This window comes from Strigops habroptila, chromosome 19 (genome assembly GCF_004027225.2).
Source record: "Strigops habroptila isolate Jane chromosome 19, bStrHab1.2.pri, whole genome shotgun sequence".
NCBI lineage: Eukaryota > Metazoa > Chordata > Aves > Psittaciformes > Psittacidae > Strigops > Strigops habroptila.
The window spans coordinates 1,160,210-1,177,341 of NC_044295.2; the positions used below are offsets into that span (position 1 = coordinate 1,160,210).

The following is a 17,132-nucleotide window of genomic DNA, read 5'->3' on the forward strand; positions in this document are numbered from 1 at the left end:
CAGCACGGTCTGCATATCTAATGTGGATATTTCCCTCAGTGAATTCATGCTCGTGCCCCCTCTCCTGTCTGCATTCCCTAAACATGCACATCGCCAAGTTTTACCGGCACAAACAGTGGCAGAAAGCAGCCTCCAAAGAGCAAGTATTTGGGGACACTAAGGATGAAATTTGCACTGTGCGAATGCTCATGCAAGGGTGTGGGAGGAACAATACCATGGGGCAGATCAAGGCTCACCAAGGGAAGCTCTTCATTCAAGCCTAAATATTCTCTCCCCCCCAATCTGTTATCACATATAAGTCACAGGCGCTTTGCATCTCTGCCATAAGCAAGAGGAGGCTACAGATGTCAGAGCAATTTATTGCATTATTAGTTCAGCTGTAAGTGAACGCTAAACAATGACTATATAAAGTTCATATGAAGTTGTATATTTAGGCTCAAATTCAGCCCATGCCTCATTTTACTATCGAAGCAGCCCCATTCACTTCAAAAGGACGGCTTCCCTCTTTAAAAGCACATCCTTCAGAGCTTTGTGAATCCGAGCCTGAAAGCACAATATTTATATGAGGTTCTTGGCTTCTCATGAAATTACACCCCAGCAAACAACTCCATAAAAGCCTAAAGCAGCCCCAAGCTCTTCTTCCTTAGAGAAATCACAACTTCCCTTTAGTTCTTGCTCATTTGATCAACTTGTTTGTAAATATTTTCATGCCAGAGGCTTGAACCACAGGAGATCACCAAACACTTGTGAATGTCTTCATAGCAAAGAAAACATATACACTCATATATATTTATATACACACACACACACACACAACTACCCACTCGTGTGATCAAGTCTGCTTGAATGTGACTAGTAATAACCAAGGAATAACTTGGATAAGATGGATAGTCCTGGTTATAAGGCAGAACCTCAGAGCTCACCCCAGCCCAGAAGCATTGCTGTTGAGGACACAGTGTTTCCCAACACCTCACAGGTAAATGCTGCTATTACTTGTGATACCTTCACACAGATACAATTTCATTGCAGGTACTTCTCTGCATGCCACACAATCAGGAGGTCTGATCCCATAGCCTTGGATCATGCAGAAGTTTAAGGAAAGCCAGAGAAAATGTAAAGCTGGAAGGGAGAATGGAGCATCCCAGGCATCACTCTGTCCCCATCTCACCAGGCAGCAGCTCTGTGGCCCTTATTCAGGTCCTAACCCCTGTTCATGTGCACTCCCAACATTCCCAAATAGTCCGACAACCCGTTCTACATGAAACATAATGGCTATCAATGCAGGTAAGAGCTGAAAAGAAGGGGAACAAGCAGCTCTTCTGGACCTGCCTATGCCCCTGGCATCCATCCCCTCTTCTGGGGCAAAGCAAGACCCAGAGGAGCCAGTAACTGCTGCAACCTCCCAGTTGTGTGAGCTGAAGGACACAAATCCCAAGAAACAAGGAGGAATCCCACCAGCCCAATGTGTTTCAGGAGTGCTCAGCACATCAGGCACTAATCACTGCTGAAAACAGAGCTTTTATTTAGACGCTTAAATGCAAGTTGGAAAAATCTGGCTCCAATTGTGGGTGAAAATCTGGCCCTGAGAGCCCTTTTCTTCTTAATATTCTTTTCCCTTTTCTTTGGCTCTAAAGCACAATTCTGTCTCTTCTCCACTCCGCACCAGGAGGCAATTCCCACTGGATCTCTGCTTTTAACCTTGGAATAAAGGCAAACTACAGCAGGACCTTCATCGGAGTCAAACTTTTCTCCTTTCCGTGCAAATCCATTTCCCTGTAATCTCAAGTGCTGTTTACACATCCCAATACCCTGGTCCGGGTGGGATTTGCATCTCGCCGCGTGCTGCATGGAGCCCTGCCAGCTCCCAGCGGTTCCTGGTGCACGGGGCGGCTGCTGCTGCTTTTCCTGGAGGTGGGACCCATGTTCACAGCATCTTACACCCAACCTGGTGGATTGCTCTTTAAAATACAGCATGGACCTAGTTCTGCCGGGGAGAAAGGGTTGGTTTTCCTCAAACTGGTTTGCTCCTCACGGACCAGACAATTACAGTAGCCAGAAAAGTGTGAAATTTCAGCTCTGACCATGTCAGGGCTCCCAAGTGTCAGTTACAATAAAATAAATGACCCATTTCCTGACGGATCACAAGGGCTCCTCTGAGGCAGATGGACACATTTTTTTATGTTTGTTGATTTTCTCCTTTTTCCGCCCCCCCCTTTTCCTCATGGAAAAGCTGAGCTTCCCTGCTCTTTCGCATCAGGAGGTGGGAGCAAGGGAGGGATGCTCTCACCCCTGTCTCCCTCCCGACTGCTCCCATCCCATCCCCAGCACTTTCCCCACCTACATCCCCTTCTTCCCCACTGAGCATCTCCAAGTCCCAGCCCCTCGCTTCCAGCCAGCATCTCAATCAACTGTCTCCCCTTCTTTTTTGGGTTTTATTACTCTCCTTTGGGAAGTTCCCATCCAGGGGCTGTAAAGGCAGCAGGAGCATTAACCCAAGGCAACAGCACAGAGAGGATCAATAGGTTCCCAAAAGCATTTCCCAACATACACAGACCACTTGGGCACCCCAAAGCCTCCCTTCCAAACAGGCATCAGCACCCAAAAGCCACAGTGATACCAAAACACAACTTGCTTTGCCTCAGATGCTCCTAAAACAAAGGCAAACCCCAGGGAAGAAGATCAGAGTTCCCTGTGGAAAGGGAACAGAAACAGGCTGCAGGACCCCAACCCTCACACAGACCCTTTCTAGAAAGCCCCATCTATTGCTAGCTCTGTCCAGAGGAGAAAACCGAACATTAAAGCGTTATTTTACTTTTAAATCTATATACTTAAGCCCATGAAGATGGCTCCAGCACCTTCAAGAGCCATGGACACTGGGACATGTACTGATGTGGAGCTGATTTCCACTCCCCTTCAGTGGGTTATTCCATCAGAAGCAGAGAACACACACTGGTTTTAAGAAACCCAGCTTAAAACAACACTTTACATTAACTTTCCCACAGCTTCCCAGGGGCATGACCAATACATGAGTGGTGTAAAACCTCCTGCCTGCTTTGGCCCGAGACCTCTACCCTCAGGACTTGAGTGGGAAGGGAACTCCTGAGGTCACCTTGGCCAACCCCAATGTTCCCCCAGCCCATTCCCACTGCAAAGACATGGGTCTCAACACTGCCCAGAACATACCACAGCTTCCCAGCAAACACGCAAGAACGAGAGAGAAACAAGGAAAACCTTCCAGCCACAACCCCTGCAATCCCTCAGCTCCACCACCTCCTGGATAAACTTAGAATTTCCAAGTAAACCCCAGCAAAGGTTCCCAAGCCGAATTCCCCACAGGGTTCACACATTTACTGGTCATGAGCAGACGACCTGGGAAGGCAGCTGGGATAAATCACCACACACATCTCCAGAATGGACAAACACCTCCATGGGTCTGGGCTTCTCCTTTCAGAAAGGGTTAAGAAGAACTTTCCAGGTGAACAGAGTATTCCCCAACTGCCTCTGCCACACTCCAGCTAAAAGCCATCCCATATGGGGTGCAGGACAATACAGGACTTCAGCCCCGTCCATCACTGATGCATTTTTCTCTCATGCCGCTTGTTGGGTGAGTGGATTTTTACCCCCCCAGGTACCCACTATAGGACCCTCCCAGATCATTTCCATGCTTCAAACTGGACACAATAAGAAACTAAAGGGGCACAAAGGCTCAAATCCATCAGCCTGGCAGTGAGGAGGAAGGACAGACCTTGCAAACTCCTTCTCCTACCAGTTCCTCCCCCCTGGTTTATCAGGGTCTGGCTGGCACTGGGGACCCCTCTCACCCACCAACCCAAAGAGGCAGCCGTCGGTGCTGCTCAGAAGGGAGTGATTTAGGGGCGCACATCCTTGCTTAAGCTTTTAAATGAAAGTTTTCACCTAAAAAGCTCAAAGAAAAACACCCCAAAACCAAATCCAAACCAGCAAAATCTGGGACCTCTTTAAAAGGCTTTTTTTTTCCTCTTTTTGTTTCCCAAAAGAAACCTGCACCCTCCAGGTTTAAGGCTCCCCAGTTTTCTCCTACTTAATTTTTGGGCAAGGGAAAGACACCAGCATCCCCTGGGGGCTTTCTTACGCATTTGCTTTAGGCTCTCACTTCTCCCCATCCAAACTGTTCAGTAAAACACCATTAAAAGAGGGAAAATAAGAAACCAAAACACCTTCTGCCTGTACTGACAGAGGCACCTTCCATTCATCCCTAAATCCTGCACATCTGGAAGGCAGCGGAAAGGCAGGAGCTGGAGCCCGTGACCCCGGCAGGGAAAAGGGGCTGGAGACGTTTCCTCCTGCTCCAGCCTGGAGCTGCAAACCCTTGGGCCAACCTGAGCAGCCTGAACTCCCCCCCAAACCCTCCTGGTAGCTCTGGAAAGCATTAACAGCGCTGGGGGATGGGGATGGGGGGCAGAAATCTCCTTTTTGCAGGGTTTTTTAAATACTGAAAGGTCTCAATTTTCAAAGCAAGTGCTTGAACCCCCACTTCCCTTTGCCACATCTCTGTTTGCTTGAGGTTTTTAACCTAAAAGGCAAAGATAGAAACAAATTCAACCAGAGAAGCAGCTTCAGTCCTAGCAATCGCCACCAAACTTCTCTAGGGAATTCAATGTCTTTCTTTGCTTCCGGGATTAAAAATCATCAAGCTCTTTAACAAAGAGCATCTACATGGGATGGGCTCCATCTCCTACAGGTTCCAAACTTGAAGCTCTCAAGTTTAAAAGTTAAATTGCAATTTCTTGGATAGATTTGCCACGTGGAACAGGGGAAATAAAAGCATTTCGCTCACTTCAGGCTCTAAATTGGTAAATACATTCTTCATCAATTTTAATCTGTCTGGGAGAAAAAACAGCTCAGTTTCAAAGCTCATGGATGAAATTTCCTGACAAATTATTAATGATTAATTTAACAACAAATTCTTTCTAGGTTTTTCTAGCTGGAAAGCATCAGAATGTATTCATTTCCATGGCAGGGGGGTGGGACTGGATGATCTTAAAGTCCTTTCCAACCCTAACTGTTCTAGGGTTTCCAGATGCCCACCATTCTCAGAGGTGTACAATCGATAGCAGAGGGCTCTCAGCTCAAAGCTGGGGGCTCACAGAACTAAAGCAAAGAACTCCTCAAGTTTCTTACCCTTTTTGGTAATCAAAAAAGCAGCAAAACACCAAATCCGCTTAAACTCCACATCCTCAGAAAGGAGCATTCATCCTGCCTGTCCCTTTGCAAGCCCTGCTTGCAGCAGGGGTGTTGCTTCTTTCTTTTAATGATACTCTTAACTTGTAAACCAGACTTGGTTTAAGGGGAAGAGAATGATTTTAAGGCTGGATTCAAAGCACATTTTATCTCAGCATTCAAGACAAGTGTCTTGATTTCAACATGGGAAAGAGCTACCAAACTTGTTTTCAGTTGAGTTTTCAGCTCATCCCCCCAGCATGGGGCAGAAAGGCACATTTTTGGGTTAATGCTGACAAACAAAGGAATCCCCCTCGCTGTTATCAAACCATTTCTCAGGATTTCGTTACGAACAATTAATTGCCCCATTTTGCACAGGCAAAAAGAACCTTTCTCCGGTGTGAAAACATTCATTTAAAACAAAGACTAAAGTGGTGGGGGGAAGGTAATTTTCAGTGTTCTCCCTCCATTTCTATGCACTACACTAAATCCTCCCATCATTAACGATGTTTAATAGCTCCCACCTCTGCTCGGGAGCACACAGAACCTCCAAACCTCTGAGCTGCTAGTGAAGAAGTTCTGCTTAAAACACCCCTTTGGGTTTAAGTCTATGTGCTGTTATCAACCCAAGTCCCTCTTCCCCCCCCTCCTCAATTACTCGGTTTCATTCTCTCTGGCCGACTCACTTCCACATTCCTCATATTTGGAATGTCTGCTTGATGGATTCACTTTTTTCCCCCCTCACCCCTCCTCCTCTCTTCATTCATTCATTCTTTTCGACCCCAACGACTTTGGGCTTTTCAGATTCCCAGTTCCAACTCCCCCAAACCAATATTTCATATTAAATAGGAAAACTGAATTCTTTTCCTTCCTTTAGGAATTTTTTTCCCCCCTTTTTAACCTTCTGAAGAATAAAACATGAAATAATTTTCAAGAGTTTTGGAAAAATCTTCAGTTTCTCCAAGTTTTTCTGTCATCAAACTTAAAGGAAAAAACCCAACAACAACTCCCCAACAGCCATGAAATGCTTTAAACAAATCTCAACCAACTTGAAACCTCATTTTTCTTCATGAAACAACAGATTTATCCCCACTGAGTTTTCTTTCCAGTCTGATACTTCTCAAGTCTTTCGTTAAAATGGTTCCCATGATCATTAACATCATTCGCAGCTTTAAGTGTTATTTGAAGAATCACTGTAATTAAACAACTCTAAATCAGTTTATCCTCCTTGGCTACTTCACAGCAGCAGCTACACCCCCCAATCACTCTGCCTGCTGCCATATTAACACAGTCTTTTTCATTCATTCCTCTGATGGGTTTCGGGAGAGGGGAGATGTGAAAGAAGGAAATACACCAGCAGGAAAGATTCCTTCCCAACATGCAATTTCAACCAGACACGTTCATTTCTCACACGCACACACGCCCCCCAAAAATCAGTTTTCCCGAGCGTTCCTATTGCCACTTGCAACCAGCAGAAAACACGACCAAAAAGCCAACTTTTATTTCATTATTATTAGCATTATTTTAGGAATTAGCTGGAAGCACAGCAATGCCCATCATCTGTTTTCCCACATTTCTAAAGGGGAGGGAAATTAATATCAGGTCGGGGAGGGGGGGGTGGGAGGAGGTTATTTGGTTTCGATCCCACCAAACCCATCTGATTCTCTCCTCCCTGCTCACACTTAATTAACCGTTTCCTGTTCTATGGGCTTTTAAACTGGAAAATCCAGTCTGAAAAACAAGCAGAAAGGAAAGGAGGAAAAAGAAGAAATTAAATCAGTAGCTTTTGAGGCAGTTCCCCCCCTGCTTCATTCAACCCAGAACTGAGCAAAAGACACCAAACGACTCCCCCAAAGCTCCAACCTGCCGGGTTCACACGGAGTTGCCAAAAAGTTGCCTTTTCCCGACCCAGGAACACAAACTACTTCCCCAAAGCGAGACAAAGTAACCGCGGTCCCCGGGAGGGTGGTGGGACCCCCCCAAAGCCCCTTTCTCACCTCCCCGAGCCCCTACGGAACACCCAACAGAGGTTCCTGTCCCTTTAAAAGCAGCACCCTAGGGGGGGTGCAGCTCATATTAACTCCACCACAGCCCCCCCAAAAACGGGTTTAGCAGCTAAACACGAGGCACAGCACAGTTTTCATGAGATTCAGGAGAAACACAAACCCACCTTCCTTCCACCTATTGTAAAGTTCGCACACACACACCCCCCAAAGCATTTCTTTGCATTACGCCAAAAAAATATTCCCATTTTTAGTGTATTTCTCTTGGGGGGCAAGATCTGGTCCCCCCCCCCCCACCCCGTTGATGATCCAGCAGCACTATGGAGGGTGTATTTTTTAAGCATTATTATGTTACCCCTCGTAATGCAATTGCTTTTCCAATCACACCCCTCTGCTCGCCCATATTTAAGCCACATCGAGTCACCGAGCACTATCGATCGCCCTGCCATGAGGTGCTAGGGAATAAATAACAGGAACATTTTGGCTAGGGAATGACTGAATGGATTTGGGGTTTGCCTTCGGGACCGGAGGAGCCCGCTCTGCCTTTGGCCATGCAAAGTCGGGCAGCCCACCAAAGGGAGGACAAGGGGTGACCCCAGAAACAGGCTCCCACTGCCCAGCCAAGGGGGGTGGTTTGCCAAGAGATGAAGGAACCGGGAAGAGTTTGGGGAGGAAGAGTTGGCTTCGCCTCCTCCCTCCGCGCCCGTTGAAGTAACCGCCTCATCACGTGGCCGACGCGGGTTTCGGGCTGCGCGATCCAACGTGGACTATTTGGGGTTGGGAACTAAGTCGCCCTTAGCCCGGGCGGCCCCTCCTGGAGCTGGGGACGGGGACAGGGATGCTCTGCACAATAACCCACCCATTTAAAAGACTCTTTCTATTCCACAACCGAGCCCCAGCGGGGTTGGGAAGCGCGGTGCCTGGGCTGCTCTGGCGTCCGGCGCGCAACAACAAAGAGCCAAGAAGATGGAGAGGGCCGGGCTGGGCAAGGCCGGCAGCAGTGGGCGAAGCCGCTTTGGCAAAGAGATGGAAAGCACCAGGAAACGTGGGTCTTGCCCCAAAATCCAAGTTGATGGTTGGTAGGAGCTAGGCCAGCGCCTGGGTTTTAAATCCCTCCTCGGCATGGCACGCCGAGACCAGCCCCATGGCTTGTTGTTTTTAGGTCGTCAGTGCCAAATCCCAGCAAATTCCACTTTAAAAATATATAGCTATTTATATTTTTTATTATTATTATTATTTGGTTTTGCAGCTCTCACGGAAAACAAAAGGTTTCGCCCATTTCACAGCAAAGGAGCTGAGCGAGGCTGGGAAATTCTTCCAGTGCCACAAGTTTGAAAACCCCAACCCAAACCTCAGCCATCCATCACCTTGGCCTTAGGAGCTGCTGGATTATTGTTCAACCTTTTCTTTCTTTGCCCTTTTTTCCCCCTTTTAAAACTTGCTCAAAGACGAAGTTTCATGAAAAGAAATAATAAAGAAAATTCAACATTGAGCCTCAAAACTGCCTCTCGCCGCGCTGGGGACGGATCTAAGGCCAAGGCACCAACAGCTCTTATTTTACATGCTCATATTTAGATATAATCTTTTTTGCCTCCTTTATCTTCCATTAAATTTCCCCCTCCCCACAATGGAAATGAATCGAATTCAATGAAAAGACATTAAAACATGGCATTACCTTTGCTTTTTAGGTACTGAATGTTCAATCTCGAGCTGTTTTCCATGAAGCTCCACTTTCCCTAAAAACAAAATGTGTCTGGCTTTTAAAATGGGGGTGGAGGGGTCAGAAAGCTTTGGAGAAGACACTTCACGTGTGAAAGCTCCCCATTTCATTCCCATTACAAGCAACTCCGCACAAATACGTCCCCTAATTCCTTTACAAGTGCATTTTATTCAATGTAAGACTGGCTTCAAATGGGGAAGCGGTGGGAGGGAGTGGTGAGTTTGCTGCCTGGACAATGTTCCTTAGGAATATTTCATTCCTGAGTTCATCCTGCTTTTGAGCACGAGAAAATGAGGAATAATATTTGGAAGAGCAATTCTTCACTGGGATGGAATTCCGCCCTTGTTTCATCCCTCCAAGAAGTCCTTCGGGCAGGAAGGACCCCATGAAAAGGCTCAAAAATTGTAACTCCATGGCAGGAATGGATTTCTCTTTGGAAAATGGAGTGGGATTCTCTGCTGCGGGGTTATTTATAAGGATTTTTTCCTTTTTTTGGGAAGGGGGGAGATGAAGGGAAGGCCCCGGGAGGGGGAAGGGGAGCTCGGGGAGGGGTCCAAAAAAATGTTAAAATTCCAAAGATTTGGAGACTCCTCAGCTTCCCGGGGAGCTTTCTCTCTCCCCGCGAGCAGCATGGCGACCTTCGCGCTACTCCGCACATCACATGCCCCAGGAAACCCAGTTTCAAATCAAAATGGCCAAAGTCCCAACCCCCCCGTCCGCACCGCGACGGGACCCCCGCGCCGAGCCGGGCCTGCGGGGGGTGTGAAGGGGATGGGGGGATACGGGGAGTCCGGGGGGGGGGGGGACCCCGCTTTATCCCCCCCCCCCCTCCCCTCCCCGCCGGTGCTTCTTTGGGGCAGCGCTAGGGAGGGAAGAGCGGTCCCGCCCGCGCGGGGGCCCCATGGGGGGGTTTTGGGGGGTGAACCCCGGAGGTGGGGGGGGGGGCCGCAGCTCTTCTGGGAGGGGGGAGAGGAGGAGGCGGGTGGGAGGAAGAGCGAGATAACGCCGCTTACCCGAGAAAGTTTCGATGGCTTTCATGGCCCACTGCTCGTCGGGGCAGTCCACAAAGGCGTAGCCGGACTTGACGAGGAACGGGCCGCTGAAGGAGATCTTGTGCTCGTTGAAGACTTTCTCCAAGTCGGCCGGGGTCACGCTCTCGTTTAGGTTCCCGATGTAAAGCTTGTTCATGGTGGCGGCGGGGGGGCGGCGGGGCTCGGAGCGGGCGCCCGGGCGGCGGGGCGGGCGGGCAGGCGGGGGGGGCTGCACCGTGCGCCCGCGCCGTCGGGCTCCGGCCGCGCTGCCGCCCCGGGGGCTCCGCCTGCGGGGTTATTTCTCCTCAACCCGCCCCCCCCCCCGGCTTTTCCTTTTTCCCGTATGGCTTTTTTCCTTCCTTTTCCTGATGGATTTTGTTTTCCTCCGAGGAAAGGGGGCGGCTGCCGGAGGAGGAGGAGAAGGAGGAGGAGGAGGAGGAGGAGGGGAGGGAAGGGGAGGGGGGGGTGGTGTCCTTGGGGAGGGGGCGGCGGCGGGGGCCCCCCGGTCGGCGGAGCGGTACCGGGGTGTCACCGGACGCCTCTCGCAGTAGGGCACCGCCTCTAAATAAAACCGACCTGGAAAAAGGAGTGAAAATGTTTGCTGGAGGAAGCCACGTGGTGATGCGGGAGGGTCCGGCCCCCGGGGGGAGGGGCCGGGGGGGGGGAAGGGGGGGAGCCCTCCACTTATTTATTTATTATAATTTAAATACTACGTTATTTACCTTCATCCCCCCTTCCTCCGAATGGGGGGAGCAGCCGCCTCCTTACCCCGGCTGGTTGTCCCCCCACCCCCTTCCGAATCCCCCCCCTTTCTCCTCCCAAAGCCCGTCCCGTCGGAGGCACTTTCCCATCTGCTGCAGCCCCCCGCCCCCACCGCGCCCCTCCCCCCACCGCGCCCCTCCCCCACCCCCCTTTTCCCCCGGTGCCTCAATGGGATTTTTCTGGGTGTAAAAAACTTCGGCATCAAAGGGGCCGGGAGGTCCCTGGCGCCGGGGATGGGGGGTGGGGGGTAGGGAACGGCCCGCCCGCCCCCCCGGGGCTGGCCCGGCCCGGCGGGGCTGGGGGGGGACCCCCCCTATGCTGAGGGGTGCATTGTCCCCGGCATTGTTTTAAGCTCTTCATGTGCAGCCCCGCGGAAGCCTTCGGGGGAAGGGAGCGGAGGGGGGGGTTTCTCCCGCACAAAAGGGCCCCATGGTGAAGGGGGGGGTATCTCCCCGACGGGAACGGGGCGCGGGGGCCCGTCGGTAAAGCGGAGCACACACACCCCCCCCGCCTCTCCCTCCCCGCCTGCCTTTTCTGGAGACTTTTATTTTTAGGCTCAAGATGGGTTGAAAATAGCAGCAAATCCCCCCCCCCGCCCCAAGCACCCACCCCCCCGCATCCTGCCTCCCTGACGGGGCGGTCGGGCGAGCGCCGGGGCCTCGGCCCGGGATGCTGCAGCCGGGTCCCCCTTAATCCCCCCCCAGCCTCCGCCGCGCTGCAAGTAGAGGCACGGTCCGGCCCCTCCGCGCCTGCAATTAAATGTAACGCGCCCGCGGAAAACTCGCGACCGGTTCCCCCGGCTCCGCTCTGTACCCCCCACCCCGGGAAACAGCTAAAATAAAAGAAAATAAAAAAATAAAAAGAAATAAAAGATTTAAAAATAATCATAAAAATTCCGGCCACAGCGTTTAGCCCATCGAGGGAACGGCTCCGCTGAGGCTCCCGCGCAGCTCCGCGCTCGTCCGCGGGCGCGCAGCCGGCTCAGCGCCCCTCTTTTTCCAGCCGCAGTCTTTCGGGGTGACCCCCCCCCGTCCCCAGCCGAGCTGCGCCTGTTCCATCCCTAAATATTTGTGTGCTATTACCTAAATATTTATTATTATTATTATTGTTATTTTTCGGAAGAGCCGCGCGGGGGGTTTGTTGGTAAATAACTCGATCTGATCCCGCTCCGGAATCCCAACGGGTGTAAGCCTTAAGGAATAGATGCACGTGCCCTTGGGAACTCATGAAAACGAGGGATCAGAATCCTGGGAAACGGTCATTAAGAACACTTGAGCTCTCTCCCCTCCTGTGTCGGATCCATCCCGCTGTCCCGGGAATCTTTGCCTTGGAGCCATGTGGGTGCTGCTGCTCTCTGAGGACACTTGGGTCCCATCCACCCCATCCCCATCCCGCGTTCCTCAGCTCTCCTGAAGCACCGAAGCGAAGGAGGAACCTCTGCTTGTTCCCGAGGCTTCCAGCGTGCCCCAGCCTAAGGATTCACAGGTGAAAAGGGGGAAAAAAGCAATGGAATTGGGAAATAAACTTCCCGCCGCTTAGGACGTACCCCCCACACACACCTCCAGCCTGGCTGCAGCTTCCAGCGTGTATTCCCCCCCACCCCAACTGAAATAAACGAGCAGGATCTGCTTCGGATCTATCGCTGAGCTTGCCCAGGGTACTTTTGTTGTTGCTTTTATTGGTTTACTCAGTACCTTCCCCGTGTAACATAATCCCCTGCAATAATGAAGTGAAGGAAACCAACCTAAGGGGAAAAAAAAGGGGGGGAAAAAATGCAAACAAAGAGGGAAGTCTTCAATTTAGCTCTGCACCAGGGAAGGCTCCCAGGGAACCCCCTTCCCCTCGCTGCAGCCTTCCAGATGCGAGGTATTTGGAGAATGCAACAGCAGAGCCCAAAGCATTGATCTGCTGCTGTGGGGAGGCAGAGCCGCATTCACCCCTTTGCAGGCGCTGGGGGGCTGCCCCTGGACCTCAGCTGCACCCCCCGCTCCCCAACTAACCCCAACTACCCCCAGACCCCAACCGCACCCCGGACCCCAATTGCCCCCATTCAGTCTGAGCCAGGGCAAACCCGGCTCTGCACCCCCCACTAAGGGAAACAGCCCCCCCCGACCTAAACGTACCAGCAACTGGGTGGGATTCCTGGAGCAGGGAAGGGCTGAGCAGCAGTTTGCACCCCAGGGCTGCCACTCCTAAACCCCTCCGAGGCCTTTTTCCTCCCCCAGGATTTCCTTCAATTGGGTTGGGAGTTTCCAAAATCACTCTGAGGAGCTGATTTCTTTTCGTTTCCAAGTGTTCCTGCCCCACTCTCCCATCGATGCAAAGCTGCTTCTGATTTCATACATCAAATCTGATTTGGGCAAAGGTTTGGGGGGTTGTTTTTAAAGATTTAAATCTTCTAATCAGGCAGAAATGGTCCTAATGAGTTTTTACAATTTCTCCACAAATTCTAATAGTTATTGTTGCCACTTAGGAGTTTGGGGAAGTTTCTGAAGGGAGAAGGCTGAAGCTGGGTGGTGAATAACACAGCTGAGATTTCACTGAAATGGGGGTTTGATACGAAGGGGTTTAATTACTGCAGCCTGTGAAGTGCTGTTGATCTGAGGCAGAACACAGCTGAAACAGGACTAGTTTTTATGACAGAGTAGCAGGAAACAAGAGCAGATTCTATTCTGCTCTTGTGCTGCCACTTATCATTTGAATCTTTCTTCGATTTGTTTATTTGGGGTGTTGCTTGGATTTTAAGATGTATTTCATTGGGACAACATTAAAGCTGCACTCAGAAACCTCAGGAACTTTAAAAAAAACTCATTTTGGAAAGTTTGGAAATCTCTATGAATTACTACTTAATAAATATGAAAGTTTTCAGGAAAATCCACAGGTCACCAAGAAAAAAAACCCAAAGTTTTGTTTTCATAGAATCTCTTTCAATCCAATCACAACAAGCAGAAATAATTGGAATATGGAGCAAGCCTGTCCTTAAAACATAGGTGAGAATTCAACAGGATAAGAAGAGTGAGGGTTACAGTTGGGAAATATTTCCTTTTACTTAAGTGGAATCCCAGTTTAAAGCACCTTTTGTTCAGTTTTTAGTCTGTGGAAAATATTCATGACTGGAAAAAGCAGCTCATATCGAAGAAGATCCAGTTGATTAACGCTCCTGTTGATAAATTTGTTACAAATCAAACTTGCTGTGAAATTAATAGTTTGCTTTAAAACCAAATCAAGGTTTGAAGGAGGTTAGTGGTAACCCCCTGGTTCTCTGTGCATTTGAAGCATCATCCTGGTGGTTAAGGGATGTTTTGTTGGAGCTCAGGGGCAAAGGCACATCCCCAACCCAGGAAGGGGCTGAGCAATGGGAAATGCCCCTCTGCTCCCTGGGGGGGTGGGAGGTTCAGATGCAGCAGAGCTGAAGATGGAAATGGTTAAACCTGCAACTGGCTCCAAGAGCTGCCTGTTCCCTAAACATTTTAGTGCTTCAGTTAAAAACAAAGCAAATAGTGCAATAAACTCTGCCTTCAAAATCCACTCCCATCTTGAAAAATCCTTTAGTTCTGGTACTAAAAAGCTGGAGTCTCTTTCAAGCAAACCCAACAGAAACCCACAAGCAAACAGCTTTTTGCTTCCCCTATACATCTGCTGCTTTGCAGTTTCTGGGCTCCCTCCAGAGCAGGGTGCTCAGCTCCACATGGGGCTGGTGGCGCTTCCCAGGTCCTGAATTCTCCTTTGGGCTTTGCAAACACAGAGAGAAGTGTTCAAATTGCACCCTCACAAAGGTGCTTTGTATGGCTTCATTTCCCACACACACAATGGAAATGGTAAATTTGGGGGGTTGTACTCCTTTTGGGTAAGTGGTAAACTTTAAATGCAAGGAGAGGAAAATGGTTGTCAGGATGAGCCCTGAAATGTGGTTGTTCAGATAATCCCTTTAATTCCCCACTTTTTTCCCCCCCAAAAGAATATGGCACTACTTCTTTAGAGCAGACCTTTCTAACCTGCCAATTTAGGTTTAACTCATCAAAAATCACTGGGAGCAGCTCTGGAGCAGCCATTTCTCCTATGGATGGCTGGAACGGTGGGAGAAAGCTTTGGTCTTGGTACAATGACAAACTAAAGTAAGCTGGTTGTTGAGAAAGCATCGTGGGGGATGAATCCTGCCGTTGCTGAACTCCCCCTGACCTTATTTCAAGTAAGAGCTGCTCTTTTGAACCCCCCTCCAAACATTTGCAGCACTTATAAAGCACAGATGAAATGTTTTCCTTTCGGTAACTGTAGGTATTTGTATCACATTTCCTCCAGCCCAAAATAAATGCATTTGTATCAGATTTATGCTCCACGAGTACAAATTTGGGGGCCCTATAATTTTAAGACCCCCTTCAAACCCCCTTGAAGAACAGTGGGCTCTCCAGCCTTCACCACTTCTCATCCCTGTAGCAGGAGGCAATGAAAGGCTCAGCCGCTAATACCAGTTTTGCCTAATTCTCTCTACCCAAAACAAGTGTATCCCGGGAGGTGGGCAACTGCCCAGCAACACTTTCTGCTGTGGGTCACTTTAAAACAGAGAGGTCATTTCACAATGGAAACCTTGAGCCATACCCCACCGCTGGGCTGCCAGAAGGGTGATGTTAGGAGAGCAGCAAGGGCACGAGGTAGAACTAATCTCACGTTACTGACCCAGCCACTCGGGCAGGCGCCTTGCCGTGGACCGGGCTCTCTGGTTTCTTGTCCTGCTGGTACACGCTCAGGATTGAGCAGGACTGATTATTCCCTCTCCTTTCCTGCAGCTCCACCGCTCTCATCTCCTCAGCTGGTTAGTTCTGGCTCCATCTTTGCTCGACGGGGGGGAATAAAGGATGGTTTTCACATTAGGAGAGCTGCCACCATTCAAAGTGCTAACGGGGTAGATGTAGGAGGTATCATCAGAACAGGTAGTTTTGGTGCTAGAGCGAGTCCAGATCATCTCTCCAGCCTCTACAAGAGGCGATGGTGCTCGCTGAACAGAGGGAAAAGAGGTTGTGAGATGTTAGCATGCAGCTCAGTGTTCCCAATAAATCTTCCCTACATGGATATTACAGGTGTTGTCATGGGCTTTGTGTTCCAACAGTTACTGTTCTGTAGGTCACTGCTCCTGGGGGTTAAGACAAGCATGTGAGAAACAAGCGGAGCACGCAGCAAGGAGAAGTCCGTGTTCCCCGTGGTTTGTGGTTCCCGTTCTTCATTGTTGTGGGGGTTTTTTGCCACCTAAAGAACTGGTGATCAGGCAGCTCCAAGAGCCACCCCAATGAGCTGAATGAATTCACCAAGAACAACCACTGGAGCCTTAAAAGGCCCTAGGGTTTGTATTGGCATTTAAAAACATATCTGGTATTTTGCCATTGTGAAAAAACCTGTTCCATTCCCACCAGCACTGGAGGGGAAAACAGGTCTGGACCCAAAAGAGAGGATGAAGCAGTGTTTGGCACTCCAAAGATGCCCTGTAAATCCATCCAGCCCATCACTCGTGTCCTCCGTGTGAGCACTGGGCAGTGTTTCACAGGAGAGGTGGGATGAGGAGCCAGGCAAACCTTCGCTGCCTTCAGCTGGAGCCAAAGCCGTTTTCCCCACTGTTTGGTAAGCCTGAGCTCCCTGGCAGAGTCCTGGCGCTCAGGATTGTGTGTGTGTGGTTTCCCCTCCCGACAGCACCAGCCTTTGCTGCACGAGATACAGATGATGCCATAACATAGCTGAGGCTGTGAGCAAGAGCCCAGGCAGCCGTGGGAGTGGAGGGGAAAGCTGGACACGAGCTGTGGGGTCAGGGCTTGGAGGACAGCAGGGAGAGGATGGGAGTGAAAAGCTTCAAAATCCCTCCTTCCTCTCTGCCTGTGGTTTGAGGAGCAGAGCAAATTCTAACACTGATCCATCATGGCCAGATACAATCAGGAACCTCGGATCAGCCTGATGCTTGCGCATAAAACAGAGCAGAAAGTGTTATATTCACCTGGGACGTGCAACACCTGAAATCCATCTCTGGCAGAGTTGAGGTGCCCTGAGCTGTGCCACACAAAGCAGCAACCAAAGAGCTCTGCTCCAGTGGGAAAGGGAAAACCTTGCTCACTATGTTCACTGGGGAGAAAGGTGTAAGCTGTGCCTTTGGAGCTGAGATGTTAGAGTGAAACACTAAGAAATGCCTTGGGACATTTGAAGTGTTCATTTCCAAAAGCTTTTGGGAATGGATCAGACTCGTCCTTTCAGAGTGACTTGAGCAGAGCTGAGGCTGTCTGGGAGCAGGGGAAGGAATGGATGACCTCTTAAGGTCAATTCAAGCCCTATTTTCCATTATTATAGGGACATCTAATACTCGAAATGCTTGGTAATCAAAGTTGCCCTTGAGATGTTTCGGTGTCTCAAAGCAGAGCAGAAGGACCATTTCAGCAACGC

At 49.9% G+C, this 17,132-nt stretch overlaps 1 protein-coding gene across 1 annotated transcript in view; it reads right to left on the minus strand.

Annotated features, from left to right (window-relative positions):
- The window catches only part of IGF2BP1 (insulin like growth factor 2 mRNA binding protein 1), a 29,067-nt gene extending 18,857 nt beyond the window's left edge, over positions 1-10,210 (minus strand). The window contains exons 1-2 of the mRNA XM_030508842.1: positions 9,936-10,210; positions 8,878-8,938 (exon numbers count right to left, since the gene is read on the minus strand). Of these exons, the coding sequence (XP_030364702.1) occupies positions 8,878-8,938; positions 9,936-10,110 (236 nt within the window). The 5' untranslated portion in view covers positions 10,111-10,210. The remainder of the gene's footprint in view (positions 1-8,877; positions 8,939-9,935) is intronic.
- Between the last annotated feature and the right edge of the window lie 6,922 nt (positions 10,211-17,132).